General features: G+C 42.2%; 1 protein-coding gene across 5 annotated transcripts in view; it reads right to left on the bottom strand.

Annotated features, from left to right (window-relative positions):
- NCOA6 (nuclear receptor coactivator 6) overlaps positions 1-21439 on the bottom strand; it is a 113939-nt gene that overhangs the window by 22348 nt on the left and 70152 nt on the right. For 3 of the 5 annotated variants that reach the window (XM_030825203.1, XM_012511984.2, XM_030825204.1), the window contains 5 exons: positions 19949-20863; positions 17455-17601; positions 12431-13547; positions 9839-9960; positions 3385-6366 (listed from right to left, as the gene is read on the bottom strand). In XM_030825203.1, the coding sequence (XP_030681063.1) occupies positions 3385-6366; positions 9839-9960; positions 12431-13547; positions 17455-17601; positions 19949-20863 (5283 nt within the window). Of the gene's footprint in view, positions 1-3384; positions 6367-9838; positions 9961-12430; positions 13548-17454; positions 17602-19948; positions 20864-21439 lie in introns of those variants that run through there. The other 2 variants (XM_030825205.1, XM_030825206.1) reach the window with 2 other exon arrangements.

The following is a 21439-nucleotide window of genomic DNA, read 5'->3' as shown; positions in this document are numbered from 1 at the left end:
CTTTTCCTTTTTGTATGTATAATAATAAGGGAAAGAGATGGCTATAAGAACATTGCACTCATATTTTCTGCTTCTTGGGGTCAGGTCCTGACCACTACTTGAAAAAGCCCCAAAGCATACCTTAGTAGGCAACCCAAACCATAGAGGTACAATTATATCATTCCCCTCAGCATTTAAAAAATCTAGTCTCACTCCCTAAAGACTATACTCTATGAGAGTGGAAATGCTCACATAGTTTTGTACTTTTCTACAGCACTTAGCAAAAGTGATGGGCATAAAGCAGGCATTCAATTCATACATAATAAATAAATAAATTTGACATGTTATTTACTTATCTAACAAATACTTGCAAAGAACTTACTAGGGGCAAGGCACTGTGCCAGGTACCCTGAGAGACCAAACTACATCCTCTTGCACATCAGGAACTCAGTCTAGTATTAAAGATAAGATACATACATGTGGTGCACTTGAGTGCACTCTGATGTCATATGAAGGAGTCACAAAGTATAAAATACTACAAAAGTCCAAAGCAAGGGTTAGCAATTCTAGGCTGAGAAATCTGAAGGCACATTAAAGGGAGAAACATCAGAATCAGGCTTCAAAGGACACAGAGAACTTAGGCCCTTAAGGAATGGAATAAAATACGTAACCATCCTGGAAGATAAAGATTATGGCATGGATATGCCACAGTCACATCTTGACACCTCAGTCTAAAATCCTAGATAAACTCTGCAACAATATGTTTTACTCTCTTGTGGAAACTGTGAATTTTGTATATTTCCCTCCCTGCTTAACAAAGCAGTAAATTACGCATTTGTGTTTAAGAATTTATTTTGGATGCTTATCTGATAAAGCTTAAAACTATATCTTAACTTCTACTTCTAACTTTAGTGTTCATTTCTCAAATTTCCTTTTCTTTTTCTTCTGAGACAGAGCCTTGCTCTGTTGCCCAGGCTGTAGTGCAATGGCAGGATCTAGGCTCACCACAACCTCTGCCTCCTGGGCTCAAGCAATCCTCCCGCCTCAGCCTTCTGAGTAGCTGGGACCACAGGTGCACGCCACCATGCCCGGCTAATTTTTATGTAATTTTTTTGTAGAGACAGGGTTTCGCCTCATTGCCCGGGATGGTCTCAAACTCCTGGGCTCAAGTGATCCACCAGCCTCGGCCTCTCAACATGCTGAGATTACAGGCATGAGCCACCGTGCCTGGCCAATTTCTCATATTTTCAAAGTAAAAGCGCAGAAGCCCCTTGAAAAAGAACAGAAACAATCACTTATAAGCAAAGTGAGTGTTCTTAACTAAAATTGAGAACTTTTCCCAAGTGCTGGTTCATCTCCTCAAGGCCCACATATTTCTCTAGTATAATATATGATCCAGATAAAAATAATTTCTAATTACTTCATCATTTTTCTCTTGATACCAGAGGGAAAAGTCTCCTGAAAGGAGAAATGGAAATACTTAATAGTGAAGGATATACTTAATTTACACCAGGTTCCCTTTTAATTCTTAGGGTTCATCTACACCAACAGAACTAGAACAATATACAATAAGCACCCAGTCTTGTGAAGACTGTCTCCTGTAACAGCAGCAAACTCCTTGAAGGCCTTTATCCTACCCCCATCTCTCTAACACTGAGGTGAAGAGGCAGAGAGAAGGGGAATTAACCTTTCCAGAGCTCTGCGTGAGGCAGTGTGTTGGCCACTTGACAAATCTTCTCATTGAGTCCTCTCTCAGAATCCTAAATTCTGGGAGGTAGAATGTACAATCTCCATTTTACAAGTGAAGTACATGGCTTAGGAGAGGTTAAGGAACGTATCAAATGTAACTGGTAACCAGTGGGCTAGAATTTGAACTCTGATCTTACCCTGAAGTTTGTGTTCTTTCTGCCTCTCCTCCTGGGTGCTTACCACTCAGTGGTAGGCACTTGAAGCATTTTAGCTGCATAAATAAGATAGGCACTTAATTAGCTGGCCTAGGATATCATAAAGGTCTTTCCCAGCTCTAGCAGTGTGTGACTGACTCCACTCTGGGGAAATAGAGCTTCTTCACTTAAGCCTCACAGGAGGAGGAACATGTGGGGGAAGGGAAGAAAGGAAGAAGGGAAGGAGGGGCAGTTGTAAGGACACCTATGCTTCCATCATTAGCCCATCTTAACAGTACATAGGAAATAGCCTGAACTAGATACACAAATGGAATGCACCAATCAACAAAGAGATTACATCAAAAAGAAACTGGGAATAACAATTTTTTGCCATTTATTGAATAATAATTATATGCTAGGTTCTGTGCTAAGAATGTTATATGTACTACCTTATAATTCTTGAATTCTTACAACTATTATTGTTCCATATTACAAAGGAGGAAACCAAAGTCTGGAGTGGTCAAGTAACTTGCCCAAGCCCATACAGCTGGCAAATGCTGGTATTATAATACCAACCCAAGCCTACTGGCTCTTGACCACTTTGTTTCTACTGTGTCCATTATCATGAAACCCGGTTTTCTTCCAGCTCTCCTCTAGAGTAGCCCAGACAAAAAAAGAATGGTTCCTGAGATAGAGTACAATGAGAATGGGGCTATGAAGACCCACTGTTCTGAAATAGACACGAGCAAATCTTCACCCTGGTAAAGAGAATCTGCAGAAGCTGCTGTTCACACTTAAGGCACAGTGTTAAATGGGAGGTTCACGGTATAGACCCTGAACACTGAATGTCTTTGAGCTTCAATCTTCTCACCCATACAATGGGGTTAAGAATATCTGACATGGTTGGTATAAAGATGATGCAAGACAACATATGTAAAAATGCTTCCTTATAAATTGAAAAACTTTTATATAAATGAAAGGTATCATTATTTCAGGAACTCTTTGTTTTGAGAGCCTTAGCTCTCTTTGTTTTGTTTTTTTGAGACAGAGTCTCGCTCTGTTGCCCAGGCTGGAGTGCAGTGGTGTGATCTCAGCTCACTGCAACCTCTGCTCCCAGGTTCAAGCGATTCTCCTGCCTCAGCCTCCTGAGTAGCTGGGATTACAGGTGTGTGCCATCATGCCTGGCTAATTTTTGTATTTTTAGTAGAGATGGAGTTTCACCATGTTGGCCAGGCTGGTCTCGAATTCCTGACCTCAAGTGATCCATCCGCTTCGGCCTCCCAAAGTGCTGGGATTACAGGCGTGAACCACCGCACCCCGCCCTTAGCTCTCTTTAATGAATGCAAACTTAACATGGGATTTAAAAGCATATTTTCCAACGTACTTTCAATAAATAAAACTACTGCTATTGCCATTTAGCCCATTCTCTTTCCTCCAAGTAAAAAAGAAGTCATGCTTTCTCTTGTGGGATTAGGTCATCAAAAAACTGACACAAAGAGATGATGAAGCCCCAAGTACATACCTATGCTGGGTAGAAGTTCTGGATGGGATCCCACCTTCTCCTCCACTAGGCCACCCGCAAGTGGCTCAGATGCTATGCCACCATGATTGCTTTTTGTGGTCGGTACGGCGGAGATGAGCTCGGAGGGTACCAGAGTGGTTACTATCGAGCGTACACTGGTGGGGAGAGCACCGCCAGGTAAGCTGGGTCCTGCTGAGGCAGTGCCCGGGCCCACGGGGCTAGAGGTCATTTTTAGTAGAGTGGGTGCTGGGGGCGTTGGGGTTTTACTGTCCAGCTCTGTGGATAACTGCTCTGTTCCCGTGAGCCCCGGAGCTGTGGTGTCTAGCCCTTGGCCTTCAGTCTCTCCATCTGCACCATATTGTTCTTCCCCTTTCTCAAGAGAGCCTGTAACTTTCTTACACGCCTTGGTCAACAAAATTTGGCCAATTTTGTCCACTTTTCCTTTGCCCTTACTAGACGAGACTGGGCTTCGCCGGTTGACAGAGGACCCTGGACTACTGGTCAAAAGGGGAGAAACCATTGTGGTTGACTGTGAAGAGGGAAGAGTGTTCTGATCTGCTGAGGTGTTCACTTGAGGGCTAGCCTCATCTGGATTCAATTCTTTCACTTGCTGCACAGGGGGATGAGAAGGGACAACTGGAGAAGATGTACAAGGAGGGGAAGGAAGCTGAACAGGGGTGGCTCGTGAGCTAAGGACCAAAGGTCGACCTGTCTGGATGTTTGGAGCAGGACTACTGGAGAGGGCATTAGGCGGTACAGGAGCAGAAGAAAATTTTATGTTCTGAGGTATGTGTAAAGGGCCAACAACTGCAACAGAGGGAGGCATCAGGCCAGAGTTGGTTGTCAGTGGGGCTGCAGGAATTGTGCTTGGCTGTGATCCTTTCATAACCTGAATTATTGAGGATGAATTGATAAAGACAGGTGTAATGAACTGAGGCCGGGCATTAGACTGAGCAGCTGACTGTCCCTCAGAAACCATAACCTTGCTACCCGCATTAGGCATTGTGACAACTGTTGACATCAATGCAGACTGCAAGTGAGTTGGCAAAGCTGCTGATGTGTTAGCTGAAGTTGTGATGGGATTGGAAGTGACAAATACAGTTATTTGATTTGGGGGCAAGGGAGTGGAAATGGAGGAAGAGCTAACAGGTCTTGACATTACTGGAGGGATGCTTGGTGCAACGTTAGAACTGACCTCACTCAATTCGGGATGCACAAGGGATGAACACGGCTCATTACTGTGAGGTAAGTTTAGGGAATTAGAGGGTTCTTTAGAAGAAGACGGATCCTGCAGTGTGGGAATGACAGATGCTTTTTTGTGGTCCTCCCCAGAAACTACTGGAGGTGTTACTTCCAGATCTGCAAGCCCAGGGGGTTTAATCGTCACATTGGGAGCTCCAGAGTTGTCAAGAAGTTGACTTAACGATGTTGGTGCTTCCCTCATAGCAGGAGACACCAAATTTTTGTTCTCTTCGACACTGGGAAGTTTGTCAGGATCCGAAGGCTGCCCATCCTTTTTGGATTGATCTTCAGGGACAACCATTTTAACTTCTTGGGCAGGGACTGCTTTTAGTTCAATGTTTACCTGTTCCTTCCTACTCTGGGAATTCTGGCAATCACTGTCCTGAGGCACATTCAAGCTCTCCTTGTTATCCTCAACAACACCCCCAACTGCAGCCACAGACACAGTAGGATTCTGAGGATTCAGCCCACTATTGTTAGGAAAGCTCCCAGGTACAGGGGCATTGGCCAGAGGAGTGGGACTGACCAATACATTTCTCGGCAACTCCACATTCTGCAACAGGGCTGCATTTGCCTGAGAGGCCAAAGTAAGTTTAGGGGCTTTTGAATTTTGCCTCCCAGGGCTTGGAGTGGTTTTCCTACTGGACCCAGGACTAGACCTGCGACTGTTGCTTGGACTTGCCCGTTTTGTTGCTCCAGAATTAGACTGCTTTCCGGAATTCACTACCACAGAATCTAATTTGTGAGTTTGTGGGGTAGCAAAATTGGAAGGATTCATGGTAAGATTTGAAGGTGCTTGCCCGATGGCCTTCAAAGTTGTTGGATTTAGGCCTTGTTGATCAAAGCCCCTGTTTAAATTTGGCCTAGGAGGTAAAGGAATATTAATCTGTGGAGGGAAGAGTCCTGCTATGGAGGCATTGAGTCTTTCTGGTGACAGACTGATTTCTGAAGGTTCTGTGCTGGGAGGGCGGTTGTTGGGTGTCTGAGGATAATAGGGTCTGGGGCTGGCTCTGTTTGGTGTTTTGGGCCTAGATGTCTGGGTTGGCGCAGCCACATTTGGAAAGTGGTGGCCGTGAGAGCTGGGCAGGGAATTTACAGGGGGTTGCTGGGGAGTTGCACCTTGAGTTGCTGAAAGGGGCGATGGTCCAGGTTTTGGCCCTGTCATCATTAACTGATTCTGGGGAAGTACTACATGTGAAGGCATGTTGTTTGGGCCTCCTGGGACAGATGGTGCTTCACTGCCACTTGCTTCAGGGAGTGAGGCCATCTCCGCCAGTGGCGAGCTGGAAGGATTCTGCGGGCTCTCCTGATAGACCATTTTCCTTGAATTGCTTCCCAAAGGAGTATTCACAGGCATTGGCATTCTTTGTTTATCAGGTGATGGTGGCATGGAGGCAGGTCCTTGCAGACTGACCATGACAGGCACACTGCCACTCTGTTGCATGGGCATTCTCTGGGAGTCGGGGTTCAGGGGGCCCCTTGGAGGATGGACACTTTGAGAGACTGGAAGCCTAACTGATTTGGGATCCTGCTGCATCATGAGCATCATCATCATTTGTTGCTGCTGCTGCTGCTGCTGCTGCTGAGACTGTGGCTGACTGGGAGGTGGTGGCTGCTGCTGCTGAGGCAGTTGTGGCTGTGGCTGCTGCTGTGGTGGCTGTGGTGGGGGTGCCACATGCTGCATGAGTTGAGGAGGCATCTGCTGAAGTGGCCTCTGTTCAACTGGTTGAGAAGGATAACCTAAAACAAGCCCCCCAAATCAGGGAAGTTAGATTTTTCAGCAAGAAAATGTTGCTACCCTTAGAGTATAGCCAAGCAATACTCATCTAGGTGGCACAGACTATGCACAAACAGCTCAGGCATGCCCACTCCTGGGGCAGGGGGCAGCCCCTCATTACTTGATACAAGCAAAAGGGGCACAGTGCTTAAGGAAGCAAAAAGCAAAGCATCAAAAAACCTGGAGCTCCTCGGTGTGTAGGGTCTGAATGAGCCATAACTGTACTAAGAGCCTGATTTTCTGTGCTATGCACTGAAAATGGCTGTGTCTATACCAGTCAAACATTCGGATGAAATGAGAAAAACTCCATCAACAGCAAGTACCTGGCCACCCAAGATTCAGGTCTCATGTAGTCATAATCAATATTTCAATGTACTTGTGAATGAAGTAAAGCATTTAGGATTCACTTCTTCTGTTAGCACAGGAATAATTTTTTTAAGATGTGGTTTTGTTGAAAATAACAGCGTTGAAGACAGCCTTTTTATTCTTTCAACAGAAGTAAAATATAAAATTCTAGGATTCAGTTCCTTAAGAAAGAGGAATTTAAAATTATTCCAATTCATTGGCTCCATACACTACGCCACATCCTTCAGGCTTAATCTTTTGGGGGAAACCGACTGAATTAAACTTGCCCCTCAGGTGTAAATCAGTTTAATAAACAGTAGGAGCTAACGGAAGCTGATATACACATTGAAAATAAAATTAGGGCACTGAAGTTTTTACGGATATTAATTTGCACTTACTTTCTTACATGCAAATCTCTATTTGGAGAAATATTTTCCATGAATCCACAGTTGGAGAATAAGTAAGGCAGAATCACAGCCCTTAGCAATAAAAAATAATTTTGGGAAAAGAACCCTGAAGGACAATGTCTTCTAGATATGCAGAGGGCAACATCTCAAATTATTCTCTTTTTTGTGAAGATTTTACTTGGCATTTTAGAACCAAAACCTTACAATCAGAAAAGATAAAAAGATACGCAAACCAAGAATAACGGTGGTTCTGTGGGAAAAAGTGGGCATACAGCTGGGCATATATGGGATACAATTCCAGTTCCACAAACTAGATTTATTCCATTGTTGCATGAAGAGTACATTAGGGAGGTTTTAAGAAGGTGTAGGAATAAGAACAATGGGCTCTGGCAGTCAGAAGAAATGCTGACTCAACAGTTTCGTAGAGCAGCTACCAAATTTTGTGGGTCAGACTCAGTACTCAATTAACGTCTTCTGGCCAAAGATTTCCACGGTATCAACGAATACAATGTGTAGAATCCAGTTTTGAAGATTTTCTTTTAAATCCTTTTTTATTTTAGGCCCAAGTAACTTCTTGACCTTTATAAAGCCAATAACATATGGCATTTCTATGGTTCAATTGTCCTTTCGACTACATAGTCAAATACAGTGGGTTCCTATTTTTCACATTCAGTCTGGGGTTCCCACGTTAAGAAAATTGTAATTGCTGCAAAAGCCTGTTGATGTCAGGGTTATGACATGGATGCCTTTTATCTTTAAAATCAGCCCACCAGACAGTAAATACCAAAGAGGACAGCATAGACAATACAGCAGCCTCTCAAAAGTAACAGTTAAGGGCATGGCTGCTACAAAGTCCAGAAGCTGGAGGCAGCAGTCCAAAAGGCACTAATGATAAGACAGATTGGGGTTGACGTGACAGAATGGTGAAGAGGGAAAGCCAGGACACACACAGTGCCCATAACACAATCACAAACCGAATTTATTACTCAGGGAATGCAAACTCCTATGCCTTTAGGGGCCAAGCAGGTAGTAGAGAATAGAAGTGGACTGGTATAAGACAGCAGGAGTCCTGTCAACAGTGCCAAACTGCAGAGCAGATGCCCTCTTTAAAGGCATTTAAATTCAGACTTTTGTTTAAGACACTGCATAGCAACTCAAACCCATTATAGGCCAAATTCAGGCTGCAGTCCCCCAGTTTGCAGAAAGAAGGCAATAAATGTATACAAAGACCCCTGGGATTCATATAAGAAGAGTTCAGATGTGTCTGAGGCAAGAAGGCATGTTCCTGCTCTCAATGCCTTCTGGACATACTCCCCAAAGACTGATGACCTCCCAGTCTCAGCTATGCTGCTGCATCTCACTGAACGGAAGTGTGATATGCCCAAATAATTTGTAATAAATAACACAAAGTATTGATATCATGATGGATTTAGCTTTTTGTTTGGATTCACTTTTAAAATACATAAATTAGCGGTAGATTAAAGTTTATTCCTAAAATAATGTCACTCTCATTTTCATGCCAAAAAGGAGTTGAAATAACTAGTGAGGAAGAAACAAAACATACCCTCTGTACACACAGGGGAGAGTAGCCTAAGTGTGAAGGGTTGTGCATCTTCAACCGTGTCGTAGGGGAATAAAGTTACAAGTCATTGCTCAGGCCAAGATAACCAGGTATAGAGATATTGTGGCAGCTGGCCTTGGTTCTATAATATCTAGGTTTGAATGAATTAATTTTAGGAGCTTTTCCATCTTTGACATAGTTTTTCAACATTTAAAGGATAGTATTATTTTATAATCAGAGAGGATACAACAAAGGGGGCTTCCAATATTGGTCCTATTTATTATAAATTATTAACCTATGTGGTAGATACATGGGTCTCTCTTTTATTCTTTATATCTTCTTTATATTTTAAGGACTCATTAATGAAACTTCCATAAAAAAGATCATCTTGTTTTAAACCCTGGTAGTTCCCTGCTTTGAGAAAGCCCCAGGAAGAAACGCTGCAGGAAAGGAAGGCAAGCAGGATTAGAGTGAAATCATCTTTCCATTTAATCTTATCCTGTTCTGATGCCAACTAGAACCTTGACATTGACAAGAATAAAGAGGCACTTCACATTTCAGGGTTTTTTTTTTGTTTGTTTTGTTTTTTTGAGACAGGGTCCCAGGCTGGAGTGCAGTGGCACGATCACGGCTCACTGCAACTTCGACTTCCTGGGCTCAGGTGATGCTCCCACCTCAGCCTCCTGAGTAGCTGGGACTATAGGTGCGTGTCACCATACCTGGCTAATTTTTAAAAAAATTTTAGTAGAGACAAGGTTTCACCATGTTGCCCAGGCTGGTCTTGAACACTTGGGCTCAAGTGATCTGCTCACCTTGGCCTCCCAAAGTGCTGGGATTACAGGTGGATGAGCCATCGTGCCCAACCACATTTCAGTCCGATTTTATGAGGACTTAAAATAACAAAGACAAATCTGAATAGAATGCGTGTGTGTATGTGCCTTCAAAAGTTATATTTGAAATTTTTACTTAATATCAAGGCAAAGCTTCCAAATACCAGACACATTAAATCACTGAAGTAGACTAGTTAGCAGATAAAATACTATTGTTTCCTCGAAGACATGGAAGCCTTGCAATGCCACATGCACATGTAATAAGTATATAATCTAGCTAACATTTTATCACCTGGTGGCCGGTTTGAAAATTCTGGCAGTTTAGGGCCTGAGTTATCCAAGTTAATTCCTTGTTCTCCAGGCAACGGTGGCTGATCAGCCTCTTCCAGACCAGCTGGGCGAGTATCTGGGGTGCTAAAAAAACAAAAACGAAAAACAAAAGTAACATATTTTAGAATAAGTTGTATAGAAAATACACAAAACTAGCTTAACCCTTCCCCTATTTCTGAAGAACTAAAATGTTTGCATTACCATTATTCATATCTCTCTAGTCTAGATAAAATATTAAATATTGGCATAAAAATAATCTGGCAATTTCATTAAATGTTAAAATCCACTTAATCTAACAGCACTGTATTTACTCAGAATGCTTTCCACAAATTCCTGATGCAATAATTTTCACGTAATCACCCATTCCTTAGCTGTTTTAAGACCTGATCATAGGGCTATCAATGTTATAAGGTAATGTTCCTGTGAAACCACACTATCTTCAATGTAGCAATCAAATTCAACTAGGGGGGCTGATTGTTTCTTTTTTGTGGATATAACAGTGGGGGCTCAATTCATAACAACTTGCAAAAGGTTATATAGGTTGGCTGATGGTATTCAGAGAACAAAGAAAGATTGAGACCACCACAACAAAAATTTTGCTGCAGAATGAGAATTTGCAGACATCTCTATTTGCTTTGAGATGCCTTCACTTTTACCTGGGTGTAGCTTAAAATTTTTAGTGGGGAAGAAAAAAATGAAGAAATTGTAGCTACTAACACCCACATTCTCAAAGAACAAGACTGCTCACAGGCCTCATTTTGTTTGTAATCTCAGTACTAATTGTACTTTTCTATCTTTAGTTTCCCTTTGCCCTGACTTTGTTCACCCACTTTTAGGTAGTGTTTTGTCTCATTATACTCTGTACAGTTTCATAAGCCACCAAAATCGATTTTAAAAGCCCCCCAGCACATGGAAACTTAAAACCTGAAGCAGATCTTCAGCACATCCAGACCCCTATAACAATTTGCTCCTTGTAAGACTTCTCTCTCACTTTAAATTACAGGCAAGGATTCAGTGGTAACCTTTACTTTCATAAAATTGTAGAGCTAAGAAATCTCAGATATCTGGTCCAGCCCCATCATGTTATGAATGAGAAAACAAAGGCCCAAAAAGATGTATGAAACAGGCCCAAGATTCCACAGTGAACTAGTAGTAGAGCTGGAAGCAGGTACTTTTCCTGAAAACCCACTGTCTCCCTTTCCTGGGAGTCCTGATGCTATGTAAGGTCCCTTTCACAATTTGTAGACCTAAGTAAGCAATTTCCCTAAGGGCTGGTGAAGATGGCAAAAAATGCACACTAGAGGCAACTGAATAACCTTGCAATTTTACTCCCAGACTACCGAGAGAATAAAATATTTATTAAATAATTATTCCCATAGGTTGATGCTAGTAAAGAATTTAACTGAGAAAGAGCTATCAGAAAAATTAGATAATTAAGTTTGAATTCAGGAAAATATAGGTTATTATTAATAATATACCATGATTAGCTTTTAAAGTATAATATTCAAGAAGAGGCAAGTGAGCATGATATAATACAGTACAAAGAATGTTGTGGGAAGGCTGGGATAAAGGTAGTTGGTTTAATTTTGAACATTTAAGCTTGTCAAAATAAAGTTTCTTGATTCTTTTTCTATAATTCTAACTATTTCAATTAACCTGTTTTACATTCATTAGCCATTATTTCCTCATTTATTATGTTTTTTTATGATTAAAGGCACAAAATATAGCTCAGTGAATATTCCTTCTGGAAACATTTTATCAAACCCAGAAACATAAATTAATACTTAGCTTCAGGAAATGAAATATAAATTGTTAACTGCCTTTCCTGCTATGATCTTGCAAAATAACTCACCTGGAGAACGTTTACTGAAAGGGTAACTGATTTAAAAGGTCCAATCATCTTAGCGTGGGGTTTTAAGCTTCTAGGGATGATAAAGAGCCTTTAAAGGAAAGGCACCTGTGCAAAAAAACCATTTCTATTTGAGAGACAGCAGTAGTTTTAATTTCCAAAACACATTTGGCCTCTCTGGTTCCCCAATAGCCATCATAGGCCTGAAGTCAGTGCTTTGTGGAGTTGCCATATGGTAGCACTGGTTACTTTTCAGGCTCTGATTGCCAAAACCCCCCGACACTGTAAAATTAAGAGATATACCAGCCAATTGCAACATATGAATCTTGTTTGGATCCTTATTTGAACAAATTGTAAGAAAAAAATTTGAGATAATCAGGGAAGTTTGAACACTGAATGAGAGTACTAAGGAAGTATTAGTTTTCTAGGTGTGCTAACAATATTGTGCAGGCATATTAAAAAGTGTCCTTATCTTTTAGAGACACACACTGAAATATTTACCAAGTGAATTTGCTTTGAAATACTCAAGAGGGTAATGGAAGACAGTACAGATGAGGGCAAGATAGACTATGAGTTGATAATTATTGAAGCAGGGGGATTTCATTATACTATTCTAGTTTTATATTATGTAAAACTTTCCATCAAAAAAGTTATCCACACAGAAAACAAATGAATAAAATTTGAGGCAAAACCATCACAACCTACTTTAGATCTTGCTGACTATTTTTCTTCTTCCGAGGGGGTTTCTTCTTCTTCGGTTTATTTGCGTTGGTATTATTTTGCTTATTGTTTACCCCAAAATGGCCTGCAGATATGTCACTCTGCAATAAGTTGACCAACAATGGGCTTGTTAGTGTGACATCCTTATTGACTGGGAAGCCTGGATTTTGACCACAGGACATCTGATTTCCATTGGGAGCTCCACTGAAAGGTGCATTGAAAGACATCCCATGGCCTGAGAAGTGGTTTCCCGAGGCACTGTTTCCCTGCATGGCCTGCACATGAGGGGGGACCATGTTGGTTTGTTGCATGCTAACATCAGGCATCATCTGAGATAAACTGACATCATTATTTGCTGTAGTAGCAGGATCACCATGCTGCTGGGCCATGTGTGGGCTGGGCCCTGGTGGCCGCAGGACCTGCCCCTGAATGCCCATAACCTGAGATGGACTGTTGTTCACAGGCCCTTGCTGGGGCAGCATCTGTCCTGACATCTGTCCTGTAAACTGCACCATATTTCCTTGCATGTTCGGAGTTGGTCCCCTCATTATCTGGGCTGGTCCCGGCATGACATTGGACTGGTTCTGAGTGTTAAACTGCTGCTTATTCCCCGGCATTTGATTGGTCATGATCTGCTCTATCATTGGGTTCTGTTGGAGCAAAACCTGCCCCTGAGGCCCCATCATCTGGTTATGTGGCGCCATCATTTGTGGGCCCTGCTGGGAAAGCATCTGCTTGGGTGGGGTCATCCTTTGGGGTGAGGGCCCAAGATTTTGGCTCGGAGGGTTCACCATCATCTGGCCCTGTGGCATAAGCTGGGCCCTTGAAAGGATCATAGGGTTCTGAGGGTTCAAGGTTCCTTGTTGCTGGACCATCTGGCCCTGGGAGGGCACGATTTGCTGGTGCATGCCCATCAGCTGAGATGGTGGGCCTTGCTGGGGCTGGCCTTGCATGTTGCTGAGGTTCACTTGAGGAACCCCAGAACTACCAGCCTGCTGATTGTTCATGTTGCCATGAATTCCCATGAGGCTGGGCTGCATCATATTTGGTGGCCCGTGGGACACCTGCATCTGATTTTGAGGAGGACCAGCTCCTTGACCACCTTAAAAAAAAAAAAAAAAGTCATAGTTTCAGAAATCAATATTTTTATCTTATTGGTATTAAGATACTCAAGTTACATTACTCAGAAAGACATCCATCACCCATATATCCACTGACCAACATAAATATGCTGTTGACATACTTTCTGTGAGTTTTCTAAACTATGAAGATGTGGCTGTGGGATAACTGCTTACATTCCCAATGACCATATAATAGAGAAGGAGAAGACAGTTTCTATATTCCCATATGGTATCTTAAAGATTTAACATTTCAAAGATCAAGAAAGTTTACTTTCTTTCAGATTAAATAATGAGAAGGGCAGCATCTCATTGTTTTAAAATAACTTGTAGTGGCCGGGCTCGGGTGGTTCATGCCTGTAATCCCAGCACTTTGGGAGGCTGAGGCAGGCAGATTGCTTGAGCCTGGGAGGCGGAGGTTGAAGTGAGCCAAGATCATGCCATTGCACTCCAGCCTGGTGACAGAGTGAAACCCCGTCTCAAAAAATTAAATTAAATTAAATTTAAAAAGCACTATGGGCTAGTGAAAGAACTCTGCTATAAATGAGCCAGAGAAACAAATAATGTGAAGTGTCCTCTTAGGAAAACCTCAACAATGATGAGAAGACATTTAAAAATGCTTCTTGGAAAACTGTAATAATAATGACTCTCACAAGCTATGTGTGTGATATGTGGATGCTGCATTTCAAAGAAAAGAACACCAAGGACAGGTCTCCTCTGCCCTGATGTGGTAAAAAGCAGTTAATCTTGATCTGGAAGCTGAGCCTCTGGTGGGAGCCAACTGACTAGATGACCCATCTGGAAGCTGCAAATAGAGGAATAACAAAACCTCAGTGACCCTCTCCTGCACAGTCCCTGGTGAATCATGTGGCACATGTTTTAGTCTTCTCAGCTATTTCTAACTTAGACAAAAGTTGCTACCCGCCTTGCTGTAGTGCTTATTTATTTACTGGGTCTTTGGGATTTTCCTATAGCTACTTGCATTATCTCCCCGTTTAATTGAATAACTTTGTAGTTAATTTCATCCCTTTTATTTTTCACTTTTTTTGTTGTTTTGTTTTTGAGACAGAATCTGGCTCTGGTGCAACTTCGGCTCACTGCAACCTCCACCTCCTGGGTTCAAGTGATTTTCATGCCTCAGCCTCCCCAGTAGCTGAAACTACAGGCGCACAACAGCACACCCGGCTAATTTTTGTATTTTTAGTAGAGACAGGGTTTCAGCATGTTGGGCAGGCTAGTCTCGAACTCCTGACCTCAGGTGATCCACCCGCCTTGGCCTCCCAAAGTGCTGGGATTACAGGCATGAGCCACCGCACTTGGCCTTATTTTTCACTTTTAAATGGGGACTAGAAAGTCCCCTATAATGAAGTTATGAAGCCAGTCCATGCTCCAACTCTGAAGACAGGGGGTAAACTACCTTGTTCACACTATCCAGACTTTTCCTGAACTCCAAGGAAGATTTTCTAAACCAGCCTTATAAACTCAAAGTGGAACTCCATGACCACTGTATATGCTTGTATACACTAAATATACTGTGTATATTCATTCAACTGACAATTATTCATTAAGTACCTGATACAAAGAAGGCACTTTGGTGCTGAGGTAACATCAATAAACAAGACAGACCAAATCCCTGCATCCTTGGAGCCTACAGTCTAACTGGCAAGAGACACAATTAACAAACAGACAAGTATTTTTTCAGGAAGCAGTGAAAGCTAACAAGAGAAAGTAGGGTGAGAGAAGAGAAAGCAAGAGATAAGAGTGAAGCTACTTGAGATAGGATAAATGGGGAAATCAAAACATGTACATGTGGGCCGGGCACAGTGGCTCAGGCCTGTAATCCCAGCACTTTAGAAGGCCAAGGTGGGTGGATCACCTGAGGTCAGGAGTTCAAGACCAGCCTGGCCAACATGGTGACACCCCATCTCTACTAAAAATTAAAAAAATAGCAGGGCATGTAATCCCAGCTACTTGGGAAGCTGAAACAGAAATATGCTTGAACCTGGGAGGCAGAGGCTGCAGTGAGCAGAGACTGCGCCACTGCACTCCAGCTCGGGCACAAGAGCAAAACTCCATCTTAAAAAAAAAAAACAAAAAAACAAAGAAAACAAACAACATGTACATGTGGAAGGTACCATATAAAAACACAAAATAGCTGTGATAGGGTGCAAGAATGAGAAATGACTTTGTTATTGTTTTAAAACTTACTTTTTTTTTTTTTTTTTTTTTTGAGATGAAGTCTCTCTCTGTTGTCCAGGCTGGAATGCAATGGCGTGATCTCAGCTCACTGCAACCTCTGCCTCCCAGGTTCAAGTGATCCTCCTGCCTCAGCCTCTTAAGTAGCTGGGATTACAAGTGTCCGCCACCACACCCGGCTAATTTTTTTGTATTTTTAGTAGAGACAGGGTTTCACCACGTTGGTCAGGATGGTCTCAAACTCATGATCTCAAGTGATCCGCATGCCTCGGCCTCTCAAAGTGCTGGGATTACAGGCATGAGCCACCGTGCCTGGCCTGTTTTAAAACTTTCTATAAAAAAACATGAATTTGCCGGGTACGGTGGCTCATGCCTGTAATCTCAGCATTTTGGGAGGCCGAGGCAAGTGGATCACGAGGTCAGGAGTTCAAAGACCAGCCTGGCCAACATGGTGAAATCCCGTCTCTACCAAAAATACAAAAATTAGCCAGGCGTGGTGGCGGGCACCTGTAATACAGCTACTCAGGAGGCTGAGGCAGAGAATTGCTTGAACCTGGGAGGTGGAGGCTGCAGTGAGCCAATATAAAGCCACTGCACTCCAGCCTGGGCGATGGAGCGAGACTCCGTCTCAAAAAACAAAACAAAACAAAATTAAAAAAAAAACATGAATTCATGTAACTCAGGAATGCAGTTTTGCATTAGCAGATAGAGAAATTCAAGCAGTTTGCACTACCCTTCTGTTACTCTGCCAGAAACAGTGTGAACTTTTTTTTTGTAAAAGTCAGATTTTTGTCTCATTCCTTAGTGATTTACAATTAAAGTTGGAGTCACATTACTAAATTAACTCCGGGGGGATGGGAATTCAGAAACTAGTTGCACTATCTCAGTCCAAACTGCTTCAATGAGAAAAGGGAAGAGGATTAGTCTTGTGGTCCTTAAGCAACCAGAAACATGAAGTTTGAGCTTATACATTACTGCTTTGCAAATACTTTTTAGCCATTCCCCCGTATCTTATTTCCACTCCAAAATTTCTTCTTTTTGCAGTATACTGTTGGTATTAAACCTGAACTGATGAAGTTTGAAAAATATCACACTGTAAACCAGAATTCAGACACTCAGCATAAACAAAGCTTAACATGTACCACGTAGAGATTTAAAAAGTTGCAGTTGTCCAAACATGCCTCCATGCCTTTGTGTCTGTGGTTTTCATTTGCCAGAAATGCCTTTTTGCCTTTTACTACCTGAGCAAGCTCTAACTCAGGGGTCAGCAAACTATGGCCCTCTGCTGGTTTGTAAATAAACAAGTGTTTGGAATGCTACCATGCTTGTTTGTTTATCTATTGTCTATGGCTACTTTCTGTGCTATCATAACAAAGTTGAGTAGCTCCAACAAGAGACTATATAACCTGAAAAGCCAAGAATATTTACTATCTGCCCCTTCAGAGAAAAAAAATACTGCTGATTCCTGCTCTAACTCAAGTTCCATCTCCTCTTAGATGTTTCTGAGTTCCTGTGACATTTTACCTACTTTTGATATATTGACAAAAGTTACTGCCCTGAAAGAATAATTATTTACGGGCTTGAAACTAAGAGGAGAGACCAAGACTTACTACTTATCTGTATACTCCTGTTGTCTATCAAGTCTACCACACAATGCTCAATAAATGCTGGCTGTACAAATCACAGAAAACAAACCTGCATGCTGGACATTTTGATTTGCTTGCAGCTGAGGGGCTCCTGAATTCCCAGGGGTGGTTGCTGTGGTCGAAGGCACCTGACCTTGCATAAAGTTCGGATTGGCCTGTCCTGCTGAGAAGCCAGGTGGGAGGCGTTTAGGCATTCCTTAATAGAAAACAATGAGTAAGGCAGTTACCTAGCAAATTTATACTCTTGCTTAGATATGGAATGAATAAGGAAGGATGAGCTGCATGAAGTCTCCACTGGCTTAGCTCTCTCTGTCACACTGGTAGGATCTTTAATAATAAGGTTGGGAAAGATGGTTAAAAAAATCAACACAATCTCTTACATGAGGCATTGTCAAAATGAAAAATAAATACTAAAAAATTTACACTTAGAACATGCCAAGGAAAAGATGGCAATCTGCTCCCTAAATGTGATCTGAGGCCACGCCACAGCAAGGTTTGAGGGCTTTTCTCTGTAATTAACAATGGACCCCAAAACTTTAGATATTTTAACACAGGCACCAAAGGAATATGCTAAATTCTCTCATTTCAAACAAATTGATGTGAAATAGTATAAAACAAAGAGATGGGTCTTGATATTAAGGATAGATTGATTATTTTTCCTTTGAGGGAAACTGATGACAATCTCCTTTGCAGAAATTTCCCCCATTATTGCGCTTGTCTCTTTGGAAGAGACAGGAGATTAGAAACAGTTCATGGGAGCTTCAAAGTGATGCTGTAATAAATCATTATGCTTTCCCCTCATATGGTTTGCTGTGATTCTGACAGCTTTGGTACCAAAAACCATACTCTAATGGAATCTTTCTCAAGTATCAGTTCCTTTTTGGAAGGGCTAATTTTAGAAAACTTGTAATAAGGAGAATCTCAGAACCCACTTATCATTTGCAACACAGGCCTTGATGTGGCCAGATCACCTAGGTGAGCATATCATCTGCTCTATGAAAGCATCAAGACCTAAACTCACTTAAAAATGTATTATATTCATTCATTTATTTATTTACTTTCATTTTTATTTTTTGAGACGGAGTCTCGCTCTGTTGCCCAGGCTGGAGTGTGGTGGCGCAATCTCGGCTCACTGCAACCTCCTCCTCCCAGGTTCAAGCAATCCTCCCTGCCTCAGCCTCCCAAGTAGCTGGGATTACAGGTGTGCACCACCACACCCAGCTAATTTTTGTATTTTTAGTAGAGACAGGGTTTCACCATGTTGGCCAGGCTGGTCTCGAACTCCTGACCTCAGGTGATCTGCCTGCCTTGGCCTCCCAAAGTGCTGGGATTACAGGCGTGAGCCACAGCGCCTGGCCATTTATTTTTTTAAGAGCCAAATTTTCAATGTCCTGAAAAACTCTTTGTAGACAAATATGCATTTGTCCTTTCTTTAACAGTGACAAGTCCCATTTGCATGCTCCCACTGTAATTAAATCAGTAATCACATTTGCAGGAGGGACTACCCAGCTTCCACTGATCCAGGGCTAGATACCCAGAACAGTGAAATTTGGAGCTGAAACATTCTTGCATTTTCTAAGAACTTCTTACGATTCAAATATTACAGCCTGCATGTCAGCAAAATTAATTACAAGAGAGTGAAAGGCTGATGAGCAACTTAACTTCATCAGAAACCATGGGAACATGCCTTTGCTATGTTGCACTAAAGATGCAAGGGGTTTTTTCTGGGTAGGCAATGGGTGTCTTTTGGTGGGGAGTATGTTTATCAGATGACAGTATTACTGATACTCTATACCTTACTGAAAAGCTCCAAGCACATTCATGTGCACTAGATCAATGATTAATAAGAATAAATAATAAACATGGAGATGGATAAGTTTTACTGTAATCGTTTTACCTCTCACACATTAAGCTCCATTGCTTTTTCTTCATACAAGAGGCACCTTACAAAATAAATAAATAAATCTCCTTTAGGTATAACTGGTGGAATTCCCTCTCTAAGGAGCAGGCATTGGCATTATAAAACTATAAAAGTCAATGATTTCTGAACTTATTCCCCTTTAATACTTTAACCAAACTTAACAAGAACCATGCTTACTATTTTATTAACTAGGATTATCAAAATTGATAACTAAAAGGGCCTTTTCTTCAATGAGACCCTGTTCTTTTTATTTTTGCTCTATTGCATAATCTTAATTTTTCAGCGACTGAGAAGTTTAAATTGTTAACAAAATGCATTTTTCTTCTGGACATTTTAATTTACTAGTACAAGATCAAGCAAAAATAATTTGAAAAACAAAATGAACATCTCTACATTGAATTTTACCTGAATTTTACTCCAGAGAGCTAGCTTAAATTTAACCAGTAAGATGCTGCATAATGTATCAAGTTAACTTTAAGTTATATCAAATGTCACCACCATATCCACAAAACCGAATAATTACATCCTTATTTCACTCCCTCCATTAACTCTAAAAACTGAAGTTCTACTAAGATCTAGCTTCAGCAAATTTACCAACACAAATAGCTACAGTGTTCCTCACCTCCTAGGCCTGGATATAAACTCTGTGGCCCCTGGTTTGGTGGTTGCTGCTGCATCACCATGAAGTTAGGTGGCACATTTCCCTGTTGAACCATAGGATTCCGACCCGGAGAGCTGACAGGCTGCTGAAATCCCTGGGGAAGTGGGTTATTTTGAGGTGGCCTTGGTCCCATCTGCTGCTGAGTTTGGTTAACCGTTGGGGAGGATGCAGGGGATCCCTGCTGGAAGGAGGAGGGTGAGGAGGCAGGAGACTTGTTGGTGAGGTGGGGCTGCTGCAGGGGAGTTGGGACCCTAGAGGGCCCTCCCTGCAAACTCTTCATCTGAGGAGCTGTGAACTGGCCTGGGTTGCTCATCTGAGGAAAGTTTGTGTGGGCTTGTGAGGCTTGCTGGCTGCCAAAGGGATATGGAGGGGGAGGGTGGGAAGGCGTCTGTACCGTGGCTAAGGATGGTCTTGCCTGGAGTTGCTGTTGCATTGGGCCGGGCAAGGGAGCCTTCTTCCACCCTTGGTTTGCAGTCATTGTGCCCAGAGAAGCCTGGGCTGGAGGAGGTTGAAGGGCTCCAGAAGGCAGCTGGTTCCAGCCTGGAGGAACAGGCACCTGAGTTGGGGCAGTAAACTGGGGTCGAATTCCCTGTGGCTGTTGCTGCTGATGTTGCTGTGGGGGTCTTGCCTGCAACTGTTGTTGCTGCTGCTGCTGCTGCTGTTGCTGCTGCTGCTGTTGCTGCTGCTGCTGCTGCTGCTGCTGCTGCTGTTGTTGCTGCTGCTGCTGCTGCTGCTGCTGCAGCTGGGGAAAATTAGCTGGGTTCATTTGTCTGTTCACAGAGACAGGCTGCATTGGGTGGTGTGGGGGAGCTAAAGATCCTGAGGGATGACTTTGCTGCTGTATATGGAGCCCAGAGAGGAGTGGATCCATTGCATCTGTTTAAAGATAGTCAACAAAGCAATAATTAACCTACTGCAATCTAGATCCTAGAGCAGTGGCCTTTGTAATTCTGGATATACAGAGTAAAATCTGCTGGTACTATTCGATAAAATAAATGCTTGTGAATACCTTCTATGAAGCAACATACCAAGATGATGAATTCTGCCTTAAAAAGAGCTTGGTCAGTAGTGGATATTAAGAGCGAAATGTAAAACATGGAGACCAGTATTTACCAAATCATATTCTGGAGAACTATGTTAATTAGCGTTATAAGAAAACAAAACAATTAGGTTTGGGAAACACTGAACCTAACAAACTTAGATGGGTTTCTTCACTGTAGGACTTTCAGTGCCTCTAATATGTTACTTTTGAATCTCCAGGAGGGAGGGTAAAGAATGATGCATTTACCAAATTTACTTGACTACCGAATTCTATGTAATGAGCATCTTGCAGGACTACGCAGGCCAAGGCACACTTTTAGAAATGTTGGGGTATAATTGATAAGAAAACAATGAGAAATTCTGAAAAGAAAATAATGCCATTTAGCTTGAAGAAATCAGGTCAGATTTTGT

This window comes from Nomascus leucogenys, chromosome 13 (genome assembly GCF_006542625.1).
Source record: "Nomascus leucogenys isolate Asia chromosome 13, Asia_NLE_v1, whole genome shotgun sequence".
In the NCBI taxonomy this organism is placed as follows: Eukaryota; Metazoa; Chordata; class Mammalia; order Primates; family Hylobatidae; genus Nomascus; species Nomascus leucogenys.
The sequence above is the reverse complement of the archived record's forward strand: the minus strand, read 5'-3'. Positions and strand labels throughout refer to the sequence as shown.